Source organism: Phoenix dactylifera, chromosome 1 (genome assembly GCF_009389715.1).
Source record: "Phoenix dactylifera cultivar Barhee BC4 chromosome 1, palm_55x_up_171113_PBpolish2nd_filt_p, whole genome shotgun sequence".
NCBI lineage: Eukaryota > Viridiplantae > Streptophyta > Magnoliopsida > Arecales > Arecaceae > Phoenix > Phoenix dactylifera.
The window spans coordinates 30,390,565-30,410,863 of NC_052392.1; the positions used below are offsets into that span (position 1 = coordinate 30,390,565).

Genomic DNA, 20,299 nt, shown 5'->3' on the forward strand with positions numbered 1-20,299 from the left:
ATTCGCTCGAGCGTCAAGTGGAGGATATTTATGTCCGGATCATGGTATACAAGAAGAAAGAAGTTTTATTAACGGACTAATGCTGGGTGCGTGCAGATTTATCTATTTTTATGGTATATTAAAAGAGAATTTTGTAAAAAAAATAGCAGATCATATACAATTTTTTGATGATAGGTCAAAATTGTCCTGGGCCTTTCCACCGCATCCCATTAATTTGCAACATCGATCCATGTTGTGCAAGTTCTAATTGAATTTTGCATAAAAAGATGGGAATAGTTAATTTAGAATATAATTAATATAATAGAAAACTTAAATAAACCTTATATTTTGTATATGTAATAAATCAGGTATTTATGCTACATTCATATCGATGACTCCAATCAGTATATCGACCAAAAATAGGTCTCAGAAGGTCATCTAATATAGACCGAATAATGATAGATCTTCAAAAGAGACTTCTTTTATAGGTCGAATAAAAAATTCTAGAAGGATGTTATCTTTCGATCAAGTACTAAGGTGTAGAACAATAACTCGATTAACAGGCAAAAGTACTCAACTTGTAACTGAAGTATACTCTACTAGCAGGCTAAATAGTACTCGAGCAACTGGTTAAAGTTGTATTTGGTCATTAAGTTTTACTCAGCCAGCAGGCCAATACAAATGGCTAATCTATCAAGTACTATTAAAAGAATGCCAACCTTAGATCGAGTAGTAGGGATGTAAACCGAGTACTGGGGTGTGGATTAAGGGGAGAGAGACATATCAACCTACAATAGGACTTTTAGTATAATAGAACCCGAATAAGGTGGTTAGCTAGCAATTACCACTACCTGGAATGTAGGAGTGGTAGCATTGCCAAAAATGTACGAGTAGTGTAAGGAACGTAATTGCCATGCATAGTAATAGTGCCCCATATTGCACAACATAGGTTGGACAAGTGTCAAAGCTAAGTATTAACACCTATCCCACCAATCAATAGGAGATACTTATAAATGTTTTTTAGTTTATCTTTTAGTTATCTTTATCATTAATATCTTAGTTCATAGTTCTTAGTTCATAACCCTTATATCTTTAGCCACCACTTCCTTTCAGGAGGCAATGATACCCACTATTAAAAAACCTCAAAAATTAGGGTAGCAAGATCCACTATCATTTATCCTTTTCAATGAGATACCGATGGCATGTCCATGCACATATCTAGTTAAGCGTCGACCTATTTCATATCCATTTCGCTATGCAAAAAGAAAGAGAGGAAACACCAGGTATATGCAGGTTTGGCTGTTCAAGTCAAGTTCATGTCAGTTGGGTATAAAAACCTCAAATTTAAATTCAACCTGGAAGATCGAGGAGTATGACTTTGATTCCATACCCAACCCATTCATCATTGGATTTGGGTTGAGTACTAAGTTTGGAGGTTGGAGTAATAGCTTTTTTGCACCATGATTAGGAAGAAAAATTAGTAACATAGCCGAGGTCCATCTTCAAGAAGGTATTTGGTCACCAAAGAAATATACACACTCAGATCCTCTTATATAGAAACCATGTAATCATGGCAATCACATGGCAATTCTCCCTTCTCTTCCTATGATGACCCTTTGTTCTCTTTATTTCCTATCACATTGCATATTGGGACATTGGTAATGGCCAAAACATTGTATTTATTTACGTTAGGATCTTCAAATTGCATCTTGTGGGGCTATGCACTTTCAACTCCCGTCTTGATATGGCCCTCCAAGTGGCTTGAAGACCTAACTATTTAATTCAGCTGGTTCTTTGATATATCAACTTGTGATGAAATCTTGAAACAAAATTGCCCAACTTGTGATGATACCTTGAGGTATACTCTCTCAAGCTAATGAATCTCATTCAGGTTGAGTTTACATTGACAAGATTCACTTATAATCTATTTCAGGGTTGCATATTAATTTAGACCTCTATGTAACACATAGGTCTTACTTTGTACTCAAGTCTAAATCCAACCCTATCCGGAGTTAATTTATACTTATTTCATGTTTTGTGTTTTCATTTTTTTATTTTTAAATGTACTTAATTCATCCACTAATTTGGTTGCTTTTTAGTCATCACTTGGAATTGTCACAATCATTTTATTACACTTTTGACCATTTTCATTTTTAACATATCTCAACTTTATAACATAATATTGACTTTTACTTGAAAATAGAATTTTAACTTATTTATTGAGAGCCTTAATTTATGTTTCCAAATTTCATTTTTTTAACTACTAGAATAGTTAATATTATTATCTTATTTTCTTCTTTATATAATAATATTTCATATGCTAATAATTCATTCTTAATTTTTGTTCCATCTAAATTTTATTTTTTAAAATAGTACACTAAGTGTTTTTTTTTCTCCTTTGCACCGCAGTGGGAGTTATATTAGCGTATATTTGTTTGCCCAACCTTATTAGAAGTAGTTTACACATGCCTCACATGGGACATAAAGAAGTGAAACTGTACTGCCTGAAATGGAATTAAGTTACGTTTTATTAAAAAACTAGTTCCGGCAAGTCATTTGCCGATACTAGGCCATCTATGTGGTTGGCAATGAAGTGCAAAATAATAGACATTTAGGTACATGTTCTCGATACTTTCAACGAATAAAATTAACTAATCCCCGCGGGCCGTGGGCGGGGAGTAGTTCAATTTTACGGCTGCCGTCCAGTAGCAAAATGACAAACAATTTAGTGCACGTTCAGGGATCTTTGAGTAATTTTGTCCGCAACTACAAGTGACCTAGTTCCAGCAATCCGCATGCCGATACTAGATATTTTTTCCTCCATACCAGGAGAGTCACTGAACTTCAATAGAATAGAGAATACAATGAGGACCTTTTAGCTAATATTATCCCAACAGGTTCATTTTACACTCTGAAAGTTAGTTAACAAAAGCTCCCTCAACAGTGTTCTTATTAAGATGAGATTCACCTTATTAAATATTTTCATATGGACTTAAAAGAGTCTAAAACCCTAGTCCCCTTACTCTCTCTTCCCTATTTTCTCCCTTTCCTCTCCACCACCACCTCAACCAGTATTCCACCGCTACGCCGTCGGCCGACATCCGCTATCACTTGATCACTGTCTTTACCACCGCCGCAGCCACCAACCACCCTTGGACCCCCACCATTTGAGGCACACCCTTCCTCCTCACATTGCCTTCACCGCTTTCTTGTTCACATTTAAATTCACTTCCTTTTCACCCCCCCCAATCCAGCAAAGAGCGGCGAGGATATTCAAACCCTATCAAGCAACCAATTACATCACCAGTGGCATCTCCTTCTCCGTCCAAAGATTGGAGATCCAGACCTTCATCACCGTCAACATTGGAAAAGCATGGCAAATCTATGATGTAAGCTTACTATCTTGTAAAGTTTGTTCTTTTTCGGTTGTTTGTCGAGTTCTCTTGAATGCAAGAAAACTTATTAAAGAAAATTGTACTCAAAGTATAATAAGCTTGGCCTTGCAAGCTGAATTTTCAGAACTTGTAGTAACGGCCGCCCACTATCATTTGTTTGCAAGTTGGTTTAATTGATATGCCTGATATATTTTTTTTAATAGAAGCCTACTTAAGATTTACAATTGAAAAACTAAAATTTATTTCCTATGAGTCTGTACTTCTTCTGATGTGCAGTGTATTTGATTTTAGGATGCATTTGGTCTGCAACTGAAATCAGAATCAGAATCGGCATAGATTAAAATTAGAATTGGAATGGCCATATTTTCCAATGTGTTTGGTTCATCGCTATAATCGGAATCGAAATCAAAATTGCAATAGCCAATTTCTATTGTTGCTTTTGGTTCATTTAAAGGCAAAAATCTGAATTAACCTTGTTGTGGTTCATATTTGGCCCGAGGGTGACCACGCCGGAAGAGTCGAGGGATCTGCCGGAGTATGGAGGAAGAAGATGAGAGCCACCTCCCGCGATCGGCGGTGTACCTGCACAAAGTTTCACCGGTGCTTCCGGTGAGGGCCCTCCGACGATCAAATTAGAGTGGTACTTAGTTTGTCCAGCCAAAAAAAGTCCCTTAAGTATTACCTAATGGGGCTATTTATAGTCCCTGTGGAGATACCCAGGTGGCGGCGGTATGGCTCGTTCTCATCATAAGAGGGGATGGCTCTAAGCCAAATGGCGCGCAGCTAGAGCTTGCTAGTGGCACGCGGTGCAGTCCATTCTTGGCAACGGTAAGGAATTGACAGTCGTAGCAGGGTATGGTTGGGGTAGCATGGCGCTATCTTTGACTGTCGTGGGCCAGCAAGCAAAGCATGATGTGGTAGTATCGCAATATACGGCCACGTAGGAGGGCGTGGGCACGCATATGGGTGCGGGCGTTGGCAAAGCCGAACTTGTCGAGAGGTCGCATCATGCATTTGGTGAGGTCGGCTTAACGGATGCTGAGGCTAGCCTAGCATCCCGGGTCCGAGGTGTGCTCGGTAGAGCACCCCGAGCTCAAGGATCGGGGTATATTATTGGAGAGGGCGCCCCGAGCTCGGTCGGGGCGCGTCGGCGAATAAGGAAGGCCCCCTGAGCTTGGTCGGAGCAGGTCGGCGAACGTAGAAGGCGCCCCGAGCTTGGTCGAGGCGAGTCGGCAAATGTGGATGGCGCCGCGAGCTTGGTCGGGGCGAGTCGGCGACCGTAGAAGGCGCCTTGAACTTGATCGGGATGGGTCGACGAATATCCTTGAGGTCGAAGGAGCTTTCGGCAGAATCCAAGGTCGGGCTGGTTCTGGGCCGATCCGAGGTTCCGTCTGTTTGGCGTTGGTGTCTATTGGGCCGAAATTGGGTGGCTTTTTTGTTGTGGGTAGGACGATCTATTTCGCCCCCCATCAAACCTAAATTTTCAATTTTACCTTGAGCAAAAGATCTTCAAATTTATTTATTTTTTTCATCTATTTGAGCTTTTGGTTCTTTTTGCGACCCATGTCATGAATTTAGGTTGTAATAACCAAGGAAGCATTAGAGAGTTTCCCACATCCATTGCACTGTCTATCAAATTATGCACCTTTAAGAATATATACTTTTCCTAGTAAAGATAAATCAGTGCTTCATGTCATTTTGCTAACAAGTATCAGATCAGGTTACTGTACAAGATTATAGAGATACCTGACACTTTCAAAGCCTGCTGGGAGTGACAAAGACATTGTTATGGCCAACTTATCAGATTGTTCAGCTTTTATTTTTGCTTTAAACTTTTCGTCAAGCACATCTCATGGTTACTTTGAATACAAAATTATTATATCTCGGAGCCTTTAGACAGTAATAAGGATTACCTACTAGCAATTGATGAAAACCTGAAAAAAAAATATTGCTAATTAACTACATTATGGATTGAATCTACGTAAACCAACATTTTTTAGTATATCCAAGACACTTAATTAAGAGTCAGCATAAAATCTTCCGTTAAAACCTCAAATCCTATTAGTTCCATGTGCTAATATTCATGTCATAATTGCCAGTGAAACCCATTATGTTGGTTGTGAGGTCCCGTGCGGGCGTGTGTCTAGTCCCACATCGGTTATTCGCTGGGTAAATCTTGGGTACTTATACAGGATCAAGGAATCTAAAGAATAACTTCCGAGCCATTTTGGGTGAGGTCTTGGATTGTTACAAATGGTATCAGAGCGGACCCGACCCATAACCTATGTGGACTAGGGGACGCTGCAGCACGGATCCATCGGGGCTGACTATAGGCCAATCGTGGTGTTTGTGATTAGATTTGAATAGATTTGAACCCTTAGCCTGATAAGGACGTTAGAGCATGAACGGGGAGAGTATGTGAGGACCCATGCGGACGTGTGTTTAGTCCCATATCGGTTACTCGCTGGGTAGATCTTGGGTACTTATACAGGATCGAGGAAACCAAATAATACATTCCGGCTAGCCATTTTGGGTAAGATCCTGAGTTGTTACATTGGTGCTATTCCTTTCCAGCTTATAAGTATAACTAAGTTTGCGTTGCTTCTTTTGCACCTTAAGAATTCCCACATGAGGTAACCCTAAGCCCAATAAAACCCCATCATGGGAAGCAAAATCTTAGCGAACAACTCGACCACGGTTGCTGCAGTTTGTCATCAAGATGCGTCAAGTGGAGGGCATCTGCAATTCTAGGCCTTAATGTTTCCATGCCCAACCAAATAGAAGATTTCTCTCACTTGCTGCAGCCTGCAGCTAGGTTCCACTAACAACCAGTTGCCGCTATCCAAATAGATCATGAAAGTAAATCTTGGATAAAAAACTAAATTTACCTTTTTTTGAATAAAAGAGAGAATCCATATCTTGAATAAAAGTAATAGGAGTGCATGATTCTACTTGGCATGGTTTGGAAGCTGTATGCGTGTGCAATGCATTAGCTGACAATTACATTCTCCTAAAACAATGGTTGTTCAACTTCTACATTATTTTTTCTACCAAAAAAATTCTATGTAATTTTTGTATTACACACACGAGGAGCATAGCAAGGTTTTCCATATGATGGGTAGCTTCTTTTATATAAAATGTTTGTGCTGGAGTCTTTAGATCTTCGGGAGCTTTTTTTCATCCTGTGCTACTAAACGACTTGTTTCATCCTGTCTGGTACGCAGCTCCAAGACATCCATCTGATCACATCCTGACCCAACCAAAAAAAGCCACGGCAGCATCGTCAGTGGGGCCCATCAATAGAGTAAGAGAGATGCTCAACTAGCACCAACCCGACCGTCTAGTACCATCACTGGTGGGTTGGGGCTGTGCAGGCAGGATGGGATTTTTAGAAAATTAATTAATTATATAGATATATTTAAAAACCACTTGTTTGGTTGGAATTTTCGAAAAAAAAAATAGAAAACTAGCATTTCTATGGAAATAAGATTCTCATATTTCATGAAAATAAAAAAATTCATGTAAAACATGAGAAAACTACTTTTTCACAGATTGGAAATTGAGATTTTTTTTCCTCCAAAACAATCCTTCAGCCATCAAAATTCATGAACAAGGTTTTCCCTTTTATTAAGAGTATAAAAGATATTTCACGCAACTTTTCTTAAAAAGTAGATGCTTAGCCAAACATAAGCCATTCGAAAATATACCACTTTTTCATGATGAACTAAATATGCCAAAATTATTTTTTCAGATATCATATTCCGAGAAATCAGTTTTTTAGAAAAAATATTTCGGTAAAAAAAAAATTCTACCCGCGAACCAAACAAGTCCTAAATTATATATTAATAATACTTTAAACTATATTATATTAATATAAAAATAGTACTATAATATTATACTATTATAATATTATACTAAAATAATAATACCACGTTGATAAAGTATAAATTTCTAGAGTCTATTTCAGGAGTCTGGTTGTGCATCGGTTCCTACGATCAAAGGACCAACACCCCAAGCATGAGTTTCTAGATATGGTCTCGCAACGGTTTCCCAATAGCAACCCGTCAGGCATATTGAGCTCCCACCTAGAGAGTTGTTAGCCTAGCCAAAGATCAGGTACATGAAATTAAAAAATATTCTGTTCGTATGCCATCGAGGAGGACACTCGACTGTTTGAAGCTTCTCGCTTGCTGGAACAGTCATAGGTTCTAATAGAGCTGGCCAATCTTTAATCGCAAAAGTATCATAAAAGAAGTACCGAGATCAAACAATAGAAGTTTATCTCCAAGATCGATCGAGAAGGATCCTTTTAAAACCAAAAAAAAAAGATTGATATAGAAGGAAAATTAAGTAGAAAAGATGGAGAGGGTGAGTGAAATCATGATTTATTGCATATGAATTCTTAAGGTTACATTCAGGATAATGATATAATACCATCAAAACACTAGGAAACAGAAATTACAGAGCAGAAATCCAAGTCCAATAAAAAGTTTACATGAGGAAAAAAAAAAAGGGAAAAACACTGAGCACGTCCATCCCAACTGCTAAATCCGCACGAAATTGTATCTGGGAGTAGCGAAAATTAATATACATGAGATTAACGGCATCTATATATGGCAGCTAGTCTAATGGTGACAAACAAAATAATAAGAAAAATGTAAACGTAATGGAAGTAGAAATCACCTTGCTCAAGAGAGGTCACTTGCAAACTCTCATGGTTGCACGTTGGTTTGAAAGGTGGAAGGGGGTCCCTTGGTATACCGTATCCATGAGGGACCATCTACGTCTTCGATCCAGACCTCAGGGATGCACTGAATAACATCGTTAAGGAAGCTCTCCAACAGTGTTGAGCTGCATTTCAGATCAAATACTCTGAGATTCTGCACCCCAGTCGGAGCATTTTGATGCTGCCCGAGTAGGTCCAATAGCCACTGTGGAAGGCTCTCCGTTTGTTGCTCTGGTATCTCTGAGGTCCCCTGTACTGCAGAAGGATGTTCCAGGTCCAGGAATTGCAACTTATCAAGATTCTCCACGTGCTGTAACCTCGGACAATTCACTATTCCCAAAGATTTCAGCGAGGGAAAGTTGGATACTCTTTCCAACCTCAAGTTTCTCTCGATGTGGAGCACATCAGTTAAGGAGGGGAGGTTCTTGATTTCTCTTAGGTTGAGGGCGCCCATAATTATCAATTTCTGCAAGTTGGTGGCATGACCCAGACCTTCCGGAAGAGTTATTAGCTCGGGACAGTCCTTTAGCTCCAGGCCCTTGAGATGCGGCAGCAGCTTAGAGGCTCCTCTTATTTCATCGCCAACCTCTTCCACCACGCCTAATGACCATTCTTTCCAGTTGCGCATGTGTGAGAGTAGCAGGAATTCAAGCCTAGGAAATGCAATTACTGCTGAGGAGCGGCGACCAAGAAGCTCGGGTCCGATCGTTACGATTGCGTCTGCTCCTGAAATCCGAAGGTATTTTAGCTGGGGCAATAGGCCTAGCGGAGGAAGTTGGGGACATGATTTACAATCATGAAGTTGCAAGAATGCCAGGTGAGGAAAGGAGGCACACAATGATGAGGATGACATCAACCAGCCAGGAAACCCATTACCAAAGAAGTTGTAGAAATAAAGCTCTTCTAGGCTGGATGGAGGAGAGAGGTCGTTGCATATCTTGTTCGCATTTTGGATTGCGTCCTCTCCACATCGTGGCTGATTGTTCTCAGCTTCGGGTGGCTGCCAGTGCAAATACAATCTTCTAAGGAAGCAGGTGTTTGCAAGCGCTGAAGCTCCTGCTCGTGACCTCTCTAACCTATCTATCCACAGCACTCTCAGCTGGGACAGAGATTGCAGCTCCTCCAACTTGCACCCCTGGTCTTGCTCGCCTCGATCATCACCGACCACAAATCCTCGAAGATCGTTGAGATGTCTCAGTTTGCCTATTCCTCTTGGGAGATAGCTCAACGGAGTTTCATAGAGGCGAAGGCATCTTAGAGTGCACAAACTTGTGATGGCCTTGGGAAGCATGTGCAAGGATTTACAGCCCGAAAGACTCAAGGTCTGCAGATTTTGAAGCCGTCTTATAGAATCTGGTAATATTTTGACATTCGTTCGATCAAGATCCAAGTGCCTTAGATGTAACAAGTCTCCAATAGAGTCAGGAAGGCTCTCCAGTCCAGTATCGTTCAAGTTCAAAACTCGTAGCTGCCTGAGTCTTTCAAATTCATGCTCAATTATCTTTGTTTTGGGACTGCTCCAGACAATTAGAGTCCTCAAGCAATTCTGCTTCTTCACTGCATTAGGGATTTCTACCCTCTCTCCGACATTTGAAATTGACAAGCGACGAAGCTTGGTCAAGGGGTTCGTGGTGCACGTTTTTCCATCACCAACAAAAGCACTCTCATCTCCTATCAAAAACTGAGCAAGAGAACGTAGTAGATCGTGCATTGTACACCAACTCTGATTTGTGTTTGTAGGATCTGGATGTAAAAGATTCCTGCAAATCAACTCTTTATAGTAATCTTCGGCTAAATCTTCTAACAATATATCTCCTTGTGATTTTACAAAACCTTCGGCCAACCAGTACCGAACAAGATCATCACGATGCATCCAATGGTCCTCAGGATATAACGAGCAAGAAAGGAAGCATTGTTTAAGATCAGGCGGTAAATCTTCATAGCTTAAAAATAAGGCTCCTGGGAGTTCTGTTTGAAGTCGGCTCATAGACCATGCATCACTTCTGAGAACATTATTCCATGCTATGTTGCTTCTCTCCTTCGACCTTAATACTCCTACAATGGTCTTGATTGCAAGAGGAAGACCACCACATTTGTCCACAATTTCCATCCCAATTTCTTTTAAATTAATGATCTCTTTCTTCTCGTCATCTCTAAAGACTTTCTTGCAGAACAATTCCCAGCCTTCATCACTACCCATTTGGTCAACATGGTGGACACGTGCTCTCATATTCTTAGCCACATTTATGTCTCTAGTGGTGATCACAATCCTACCACTAGCCGTTGCATTTTCCAAAGGATATCTGAGCAGATCCTCCCATACTTTTGCTTCCCATATATCATCTAATACAACAATGAACCTTCTTGAAAGGACAGAGGAAAGAATGGGTATGAGTTCAGCCTTCGTCTCAGCCTGCCCATAGTTTCCACCTGCGCTCCTAATTATCTCCTGCAGCAACTTTGTTTCTGAAAAATTCTTGGAAACACACACCCATACTCGTATAAGAAAGTTTTCTTTTATTATTTCATCATTGTATATATTAGAAGCAAGAGTAGTTTTGCCGATTCCACCCATCCCAACAATCCCCAAAATCCAGAATTTTTGTTGTTCTTTGACTAACGACTCCACAAGACTCTGGGTAGCCTCTTCAATTTGTGTCCCTACAATATCAGAATTGGCCTCAATGGGAAAAGTCTGACGCGGATTCACTCCGCTCTCTTGGAGATCTTGGTTAGGGTTTTCTAGTTTAGGCAATATTGATCTATCCTCTGCAATCTCTTTCAGCCTCTTATTAAGATCTCTAATTTTGTCACCAATTTCATAGCGGAACTTCATACAACCGAAGCAAGAAAATAAAGGGAAGGGATGGCATACCGCAGAAACGGGATGATGGCTTTCCAATAATTTGCCGCCTTCGATGACACAAAGGTCGATGATATCATCCGCATCATACATGATATCTTTCAACTCCCTCACCCAATTTCTGACGCTTGGGTCTTCATGCCTCTTCCGCTCTGCTTGCTCAAGAAAACCTCTCATCCTTTCCAGTCTTCTCTGAAGCTTCTGGAGCTCATCCTTCACTCGGAGCATGATTGACACCTCACCCTCTACGAAATCTGCGAGTTTCTTCATGTATCTTTCCACGAAAGCGGGTAAGATCATTGCCATCTTTTGAGAAGGGAATAGAATTGGAAACTGTGTGGCACCACGGATCCTTGAAAGCCTATGTATAAACAAGGTGAACGGAATCGCCACAGAAAAAGAAAATAGAGACGCTTGTACGAAGAAGGAAAGGGGATTTAAAGCAAAACTTCTTTATTGATAAATACTTCTTCCACCATTGCTTATTAAAAAAAGAAGGAAAAGGACAACTCTACAGCACCAGATTCCCCTTGTCGGCTGTATTGATTTTATTTAATTAGTTATCATCACGCCATAGCACCACCATTTGTTAATCAGCTGTTATCATCAACTACTTTGTATTATAACAGCTATCATGGCATCCATTATTTCATAACCAGTAATTTCATAACAGCTATCCGTTATTTCTGTTATAATAGAAAATAATATTTTTTTTTATAAATAAATAAATATTAAATTAATTACAGTAGCGATATATTTTACTGAGAGGTCTCTCTGCTGCACATCCCAACTTAATCCAAGAGAAAGCTCGCAAGCGGAAGAGAAGATTTCTAGTTTTTATTTGAATGCGTCGAGATGTCAGTGTTACTAAATCATTTGTTTCATCCCATCTCGTACGCAGCTCCTCCTCAAGACATCCACGTGATGACATCCTGACACGGCCAAAAAAGCCACGGCAGCATCGTCAGTGGGGCCCATCAATAGTGCATCGTATGGCTTCCTCTTTCGTCACTCGTGCAATGCATGTGCTGATCTTGACTCAAATTTGTGTACCAGCTTATCTTGGAGGTCCGCAGAATATGTAGCAACGGCCGCCCACTATCATTTGTTTGCAAGTTGGTTTAATTGATATGCCTAAAATATTTTTTTAATAGGAGCCTACTTAAGATTTGTAGTTGAAAAACTAAAATTTATTCCCTATGAGTATGTTCTTCTTCTGATGTGCAGTGTATTTGATTTTAGGATGCATTTGGTCTACGATTGATATCGAAATCAAAATCGGAATCAGCATAGATTGAAATTAGAACTAGAATTGCCGTATTTTCCAATACACTCGGTACACGATTGGAATCAGAATCAGAATTGCAATAGCCAATTTCTATTGTTGCTTTTGATTGATTTAAAGGAAAAAAATCTGAATCAACCCCAAATTTCAATTTTACCTTGAATGAAAAATCTTCAATATTTTTTTTTTCTTCTTCATCTATTCAAAATTCAATTTTTTTCATCTATTTGAGCCTTTGGTTCTTTTTGCGATCCATGTCATGAATTTAGGTTGTAATAACCAAGGCAGCATCAGAGAGTTTCTCACATCCATTGCATTGTCTATCAAATTACGCACATTTAAGAATATATACTTTTCCTGGTAAAGAAAAATCAGTGCTTCTTATCATTTTGCTAACAAGTATCAGATCAGGTTACTGTACAATATTATAGAGATACCTTACACTTTGAAAGCCAGTTATCAGATTGTTCAGCTTTTGTTATTGGTTTTAACTTTTCGTCAAGCATATCTCATGGTTACTTTGAATACAAAATTGTTATTATCTCAGAGCCTTTAGACAGCAATAAGGATTACCTACTAGCAACTGATGAAAACCTGAAAAAAAATAATATCGCTAATTAACTACACTATGGAGTGAATCTACGTAAACCAACATTTTTGAGTGTATCCAAGACACTTAATTAAGAGTCAGCATAAAATCTTCCCTTAAAACCTCAAATCCTATTATTTCCATTTGTTAATATTCATGTCACAATTGCCAGCGAAACACATTATGTTGGTCCTATTCCTTTCCAGCTTATAAGTATCACTAAGTTTCTGTTGCTTCTTTTGCACCTTAAGAATTCCTACATGAGGTAACCCTAAGCCCAATAAAACCCCATCACCAGAAGTAAAATCTCAGCGAACAACTCGACCTCGGTTGCTGCAATTTGTCATCAAGATGCATCAAGTGGAGGGCATCTGCAACTCCAGCTACACAGGCCTCAATGTTTCCATGCCCAACCAAATAGAAGATTTCTCTCACTTGCTGCAGCTAGGTTTCAGTAACAACTAGTTGCCGCTATCCAAATAGATCCTAAAAGTAAATCCCAAGCTAAATTTACTTTTTTTTGAATAAAAGAGAATACATATCTCCAATAAAAGTAATAGGAGTGCATGATTCTACTTGGCATGGTTTGGAAGCTCTATGCGTGTGCAATGCATTAGCTATCAATATTATTCTCCTAAAACCATAGTTGTTCAACTTCTACATTATTTTTTCTACAAAAAAAATTCTATGTAATGTTTGTATTACGCACATGAGGAGCATAGCAAGGTTTTCCATTTGATGGGTAGTTTCTTTTATATAAAATGTTTGTGCTGGGGTCTTTACATCTTGGGGAGCTTTTTTTCATCCTGTACTACCAAACGACTTGTTTCATCCGGTCTGGTACGCAGCTCCAAGACATCCATCTGATCACATCCTGACCCAACAAAAAAGGCCACGGCAGCATCGTCAGTGGGGCCCATCAATAGAGTACAAGAGATGCTCGACTAGCACCAACCCGACCGTCTAGTACCATCACAGGTGGGTTGGGGCTATGCAAGCAGGATGGGATTTTTAGAAAATTAATTAATTGTATAGATATATTTAAAAAATAAATATTTATGATGAGGTGAGATTTGTATTTTTTTTTTTAAGAGTTCAAATTGGATTTCAGAAGATTTGGATATTCTCATTCTTTTTTAGAATCGAAATACAAATGAGACTTCCGAACCAAACCAATGGAATATCTAACTATCTCGAGCAAACGTGTTCCTAAAATTTTCATTATAAGAAAAATATTGTCTCTAGAATGCTCTAAAAATCACTATAGGAAAAGGGGCAATGCCGACATATACATGCCGATGCTAGGTAGAAGTGTCGGTAATTTTGGCTCCAACGCCAAAATTTGTCGACGTTTCTAACTAGCGTCGGCAAGGATGAAACTATGACGATACTTATTAGTGTCGTCCAAAACAAATTGTAAAATGACGCTTAGAAGCGTCGTTGGAGGCCAAAGAGAGAAAGGAGCAAACGTCGCTTAAACGCGTCGTCAGAATCCTACTCACTAAACCTCCTACTTAACACTAACTTTTCCCTTAAACCCCCTGAGCACTAATATAAAATGACGCTTATAAGCGTCGTCAGAAGCCAAAGGCTTAAGGCTTGGGTCAAACGATGCTTAAAAGCATCGTCGGAGGCCAAGTCCCCCTATAAAACGCCCAGACTAAGGCGATGGTAACCCTAGCGGGTCAGAGAGAGAGAGGGGGGAGAGAGGAGGAGGGAGTGCGTACCATCGACGGCCCCATGCTCTGAAGAACATCGGAGGGATCGGTGTGGGGGAGCAGATCCGCCATCCAGACCAGGTCTGCCGCTCCGAAGAACCCTGCTTGGCATATATCTCCACCGCTTTTCGGACCAGATCCGCCACCGTGTTCTCCGGCGACATCACCACGAGCACCAACCCCACTCTCCATTAATCTCCTGCCGTTGAGGGAGCTTCAGGTGGTTTTCCAGTAGCTGCATTGGTATTGCCCCATCGGAGGCCCCCTATGCCAGGCTATGGAAGGAGGCGAATCGCTGCATGGCCGCGAGGCCTCGGGACCTCATGGTGGCTCCAGGATGGTGCAAAAGCGGCCACCGCCGACACGAGAGCGAGAAAAGGAAATAGAATCGAAGGCGAAGGTTGGAGTTGAGGTTAGGGTTGAAGTTAGGATATGCTTCTTGTGCTATTTCTATTATAATTTGTAATTTGTAAATATGCTTCCTGTGTTATTTCTATTGTAAAAGATAATTTGAGAAAATAAAAAGAAACATCATATAAATTGGGCCTCTGTTGTAATATGCTTCATATTGTCATTTGTAAAAGAAACATCATGTAAATTGGGCATTTGTTATTCTTCTTGTATTATTCTTTTTCTATTTTTTTTTTTAACATTCTGGGTTATATATCTTGTGCTATTAGAAGAAAAAGAATCAAAAGGAATTAGTAATAGAGAAAAAAAATCAGAAATTGGACATTTTTTCTTTAAATTAAATTTGTTAAATTTATTTTCAGTAGAGGTTAGAATGTTTGTTAATCTCTCTCTCCAGCTGGATCTAGACTTTTTTTTTGGCACCCAAAAAAATTAATTGAGCTTTTTAAATAATTTTTTAAAAAATAAATAACTCTAACGATGCTTTAAAATGTCGTTAAAATAAGTATTGCCGACGCTTAAAAGCATCGGCAAAGCTTTCGTTATTACCGATGCTTTTAAAAAGCATCGGTAAATAAAATTTTCATGCTAATATTGCCGACGCTTTTGTGACGCTTTAGAAAGTGTCGGCAATAAAAATACCGTCTCTTATAGGCATCGGTATATGCATTAAAAATTGTTGGGATTTTTTTTTTTTTTTTTTTGGTAATGAATGGCTTTAAAAGAGAAAAGTTGGCATTTTGGGTCTAACCAAACCATGGATTTCGAGCCTTCTTGAGTATTTTTTTTTATAAATATAAGAGGACCCACAATATTATAAAAAAATACTAAAGATGCTCATCGTACTAAATAAATCATTTTTGTAAATTTTAACGGCAGAGTGGTTGCTTAGCTCCTAGTCTGAAAAATAAACTAAAATAAAGTTTTTTAACCACTGTATAGGATGAAAGGTTATGTTTGTCATTATATCCATCCCACCACTAAAACCACATATTTTTTATTTTTTTTTGCTAAGACGGATGGATCATAACTGACGAGTACATATATACCCAATAAAATCAAAAAACAAAATACCTCGAAGTGCCAAGGACAACTCCCCATCTCTAGTTCATAGGGTACTACTAGAGTGACTAGCAATATAAGTGGCCTCTCAATCCGTAGCCCAATTAGCTTCATGGAAAACATGCTTGGCCTGGAAGGTCCATCCGTCCCTCACCATTGCACAGATTTCTCGGAGCAAAGGGTGAACACAACCATTACCCCTTGGGCCTCTCTGGATCCAACTGATGACCGTGGCCAAGTTCCCCTCTAGGACAATGGAGCTGGCTCGTAAAACACACCGAGTGTCACACCCTTGAAAAAGTCGGAATGGAGTAACCAAATTTTTCTTGAGTTCTCCCTCTTTTCGGTGTGCGGCACCAAGTCTTGGCCTTGCCCAAGCCCTTGGTCAGCCTCCTTGTGCAATCCGGGGTAGGATCGACCCCCTAAGCACACCTTGGTTTGGCTCTAGAACAGCCACCAAGTCCCCCACTTCTCAAAGTCTTGCCTAAGTCCTTTACCTTAGACAACTCCCCCAAGACTAGGTAGATAACTAGGTTAGAAGGCCCCTCGCTGATTTTACTCACTTCAGCCCTTCTAAACCCTGTGGACAACTCCTTTTGCCCCAGCCAAGACCCCTTTGGCCGTGGGAAACCTTCACCTTGCTTCTTTCTTTGGACCCCCACACAAGACCTCTCATCTCACCTCTTTTCAGCCTCTTTTGGCTACACTTAGGACCTTCCCAAATGCCCCAAACTCCTCAGCCCAAGATGCCCCCAAAAAGGCTCCTTGTGGACTCCAAACGCATGGCTAGGCTACCTTTCTTTCCCATGAACACACAACATATTGCACACGAGGATAAGGGGAAAGGGTCATGTATTTCTCACACAAATACATCCAATTTGCCCTCACAAGCCGAGGGACATAGCCAACATACTTCCCAAGTATATGACTCCTTTAAGACCCTAAAAACCCCTCCCGTCCAAGAGCCGCTCTTGGCCGGCGGGATACATTTGCCTTCTTCCCAAGAACCAAATGCCCTCCCTAAGAAAGCAATCCCGAGCCCTTCACCTAAGCCTTTCACAAGGATGGCACAACCTCTTGTGCCTTCTTTCCCATCCCGAAGACCTCCCCCATATGAGGTCCTTTTACATGGAAAGACTCACCTCAGCACCAATCTCATTCGGCCCCTCCAATGGCCTTCACTTGTTGGTGATGACCCGGCGAAATCCTCCTCCAAGGCTTGGCTACATGGATGGCTCCTTAGACGGCTAGCCCACCCCAAATGATCCTCAAAATCCCTTCGGCTCCATGGACTAGCCTTCCCTTGCTTTCTCCCCCAAAGTGAGCCTCTCACTTTGCTGTGTGGCTAGACAATAATTATCTGTGTGCTCTCTTTTCTGCATGCCCATAAATCAGCCTTATATAGGCCTCCAAGGGGAAGGGCTCAACTCCTCCTATTGGTCCATTTGGGAAGCACATGGATTGTGTGCTTCCTTGGCGGTTACCCCTTCTAACAGCCTTGGGCAGCAAACCTCCTGCCCAAGTGTGTTTTCTCCTGCTCCAAAAGTGTCCAGGTTCAGCCCCCCTTCAGCTGTGATCTCCCCTTGGCCGCCATGGGGAGGTGCCAACTGCTGGCTACCCTGTGATCCACGTGCATGGGCAGCAGCCAATGGCAGCGCCTGGGCAGAAACCGCCTTCTGCCCAGCTTCCAGCCCACTGCCCGCCTGAAGCCTGCTGGGGGAACAGCCCATGTGCGGCTGTCTGCCCAGCCGCCCAGGGCCGCCCGGCGCCCTGGTCCCCGGCCGTGCGCGCGCCTGCGCGCGGCCAGCGCCATGCGTCTGACTGGGCGGCGCGCTCCTGCGCCCGTGGCCTCTTGCGCGCGCGCGCGCCCTGCGCACGCGCCTGCCTCTGCTGCATAGGGCCACTGCCGTTTGCACTGCAACCTGCGCACTGTGCAGTGCGCACAAGGCCTGGCCACGGCCAAGTGCCCGGCACGCCTCTTGCGCGCCCGTGGCCATCCTGCGTGCGTACACCGCGCACGCCCCGATGTCTGGCCCGGCTGTGCGCCTCCTACGCCCAGCCCGTGCACAGGCCAGCGCCGGCCTTTGGCCACTCGCGTGTGCTCCGCTGCACACATCCTCGCTCTGCCCAGCCGTGCGCCCAGTGCCACGGCCTGCGCATGGCAGAGCCCGCGCACGCCCCGCGCGCACCGTAGCTAGGGGTGTGACACCGAGAGTGACGAAAGTCCGCCCAAGCGGCCCTCAGCTCTACACCCGAAACCGAAATGTCGAAGAGTTGACTGCCTCCGGCGGCCACGACTCTGGCAGACAGGTCCCAAATAACAAACCCCACTAAAACCACACTATGGAAAAGAAAAAACTTAGAAGCAAATCTAATAGGTCCAATGATGGTCGTACATTGAAATGTTGTACTTTTATAGTATATGAAATTCTATAATTGCAAATATACCCTTTATTCTTAAATTATTTATAAAAATAAATTTGAGGATGAGATCAAATATGGATCACATACTAGTGGGACTAAACATATGTTAATATGAACCCCACCTATTTGTTAGATAAGCCAAAAATCCATAACAGAATCCAACCTACTTATTAAATAGGCAACATATGATGGCCTTCCTAACCTACTCTATAAATAAATCAAATCAGGTTAAATGTGTTTTAAATGAATTTTAAATGGGTCAGATTGAAATTGTATTGACTTGAGGCAACTATTAAATGGATCAATACTTAAATGGTCCCAGACTCTAAATCTACAACTAGCCTTTTTAATAAATGGGTCAAGTCACACTAACCCATTTACAGTTTTTTTACGAAATTTGAACCAGGTTAATTTAAGATGGTTGCAAGTCGGGTTGATGGGCAAAATCATGGATTGTCACCTTGGAATATCATGCACTTGTATTCTTGTCATAGAACACTTTGGCAATCTATTTGATCAACTAGGCAATTTAGGTAGCTTAGAAGGTGTCATTTTAGCACAAAACAGAGATTCCAAGCAAGAGCCCCGCTGTGAGCATCAATTTCTTCTATCATACTAAGTCCTCCTTTGGAATTGTTTTAGAAGGGAAGGGAAGCCTGAAAAGTGCTTCTAGCCTATATATGTGTATTTGATAAAAAATCTGATCTCCCTAGAAGTTAAAAAATCTCTACTTGGCAAAAGCTCTAATTTAGAGCTTCTTTCTTAAGGCACTTTCTGAAGCCTATCGAAAAGCTATTCATATGACCAAAATATCCACGAACTTTATAGTTATTCTATTATTCATTATAATATTTGGATCAAAATATAATAGGTAAGGACACGTTGGGTCCATGAAAAAAGAGAAAAAATATGGTCAACGGAAAAACAAAGAAAAGCCACTTGTTTGGTTAGAGTTTTCGAAGGAAAAAAGGTAGAAAACTAGTATTTCTATAGAAATAAGATTCTCATATTTTATGAAAATAAAGAAACCCATGAGAAAACTATTGTTCCACCGGTTGGGAATTAAGATTTTTTTTTCCTCCAAAATTATCCTTAAGCCATCAAAATTCATGAATAAAGCCTTTCCTTTTAATAAGGGTATAAAAATATTTCACGCAACTTTCCTCTAAAAAATTAGATACTCAACCAAACATTAGCCACTTTAAAATATACTACTTTTTCATGATGAACTAAATATGCCAAAGTCATTTTTTCAGATATCATATTTCGAGAAATCAGTGTCTTAGAAAAAAATATTTCGGTAAGAAAAAAATTCTATCCCCGAACCAAACAAGTCCTAAATTATAGATTAACAATACTTTAAACTATATTATATTAATATAAAAATAGTACTATATACTAAAATAATAATACCACATTCATAAAGTATAAATTTCTAGAGCCTATTTCAGGAGTCTGGTTGCGCATCGGTTCCTACGATCAAAGGACCACCACCCCAAGCATGAGTTTCTAGATATGGTCTCGCAACGGTTTCCCAATAGCAACCCGTCAGGCATATTGAGCCCCCACCTAGAGAGTTGTTAGCCTAACCAAAGATCAGGTACATGAAATTAAAAAATATTCAGTTCTTATGCCATCGAGGAGGTGACTCGACTGTTTGAAGCTTCTCGCTTGCTGGAACAGTCATAGGTTTTTATAGATCTGGCCAATCTTGAACGCAAAAGTATCATAAAAGAAGTATCGAGATTAAACAATAGAAGTTTATCTCCAAGATCGATCGAGAAGGATCCTTTTAAAACAAAAAAAAAATGATATAGAAGGAAAAATAAATAGAAAAGATGGAGAGG

At 40.7% G+C, this 20,299-nt stretch overlaps 1 protein-coding gene across 1 annotated transcript; it reads right to left on the reverse strand.

Moving 5' to 3' along the window:
• Positions 1–7,743: 7,743 nt before the first annotated feature.
• Positions 7,744–11,406, reverse strand: LOC103699153 (putative disease resistance protein RGA3). The gene is made up of 2 exons (XM_039131609.1): positions 8,058–11,406; positions 7,744–7,940 (listed from the first exon to the last, which is right to left on the reverse strand). The coding sequence occupies exon 1, from the start codon at positions 11,267–11,269 to the stop codon at positions 8,087–8,089; it is 3,183 nt and encodes a 1,060-aa protein (XP_038987537.1). The 5' UTR covers positions 11,270–11,406; the 3' UTR covers positions 7,744–7,940; positions 8,058–8,086.
• Positions 11,407–20,299: the final 8,893 nt, after the last annotated feature.

Excerpts from the sequence above, each read along its gene's own strand:
- LOC103699153 (XM_039131609.1), bottom strand. The coding sequence starts at position 11,269 with ATGGCAATGATCTTACCCGCTTTCGTGGAAAGATACATGAAGAAACTC.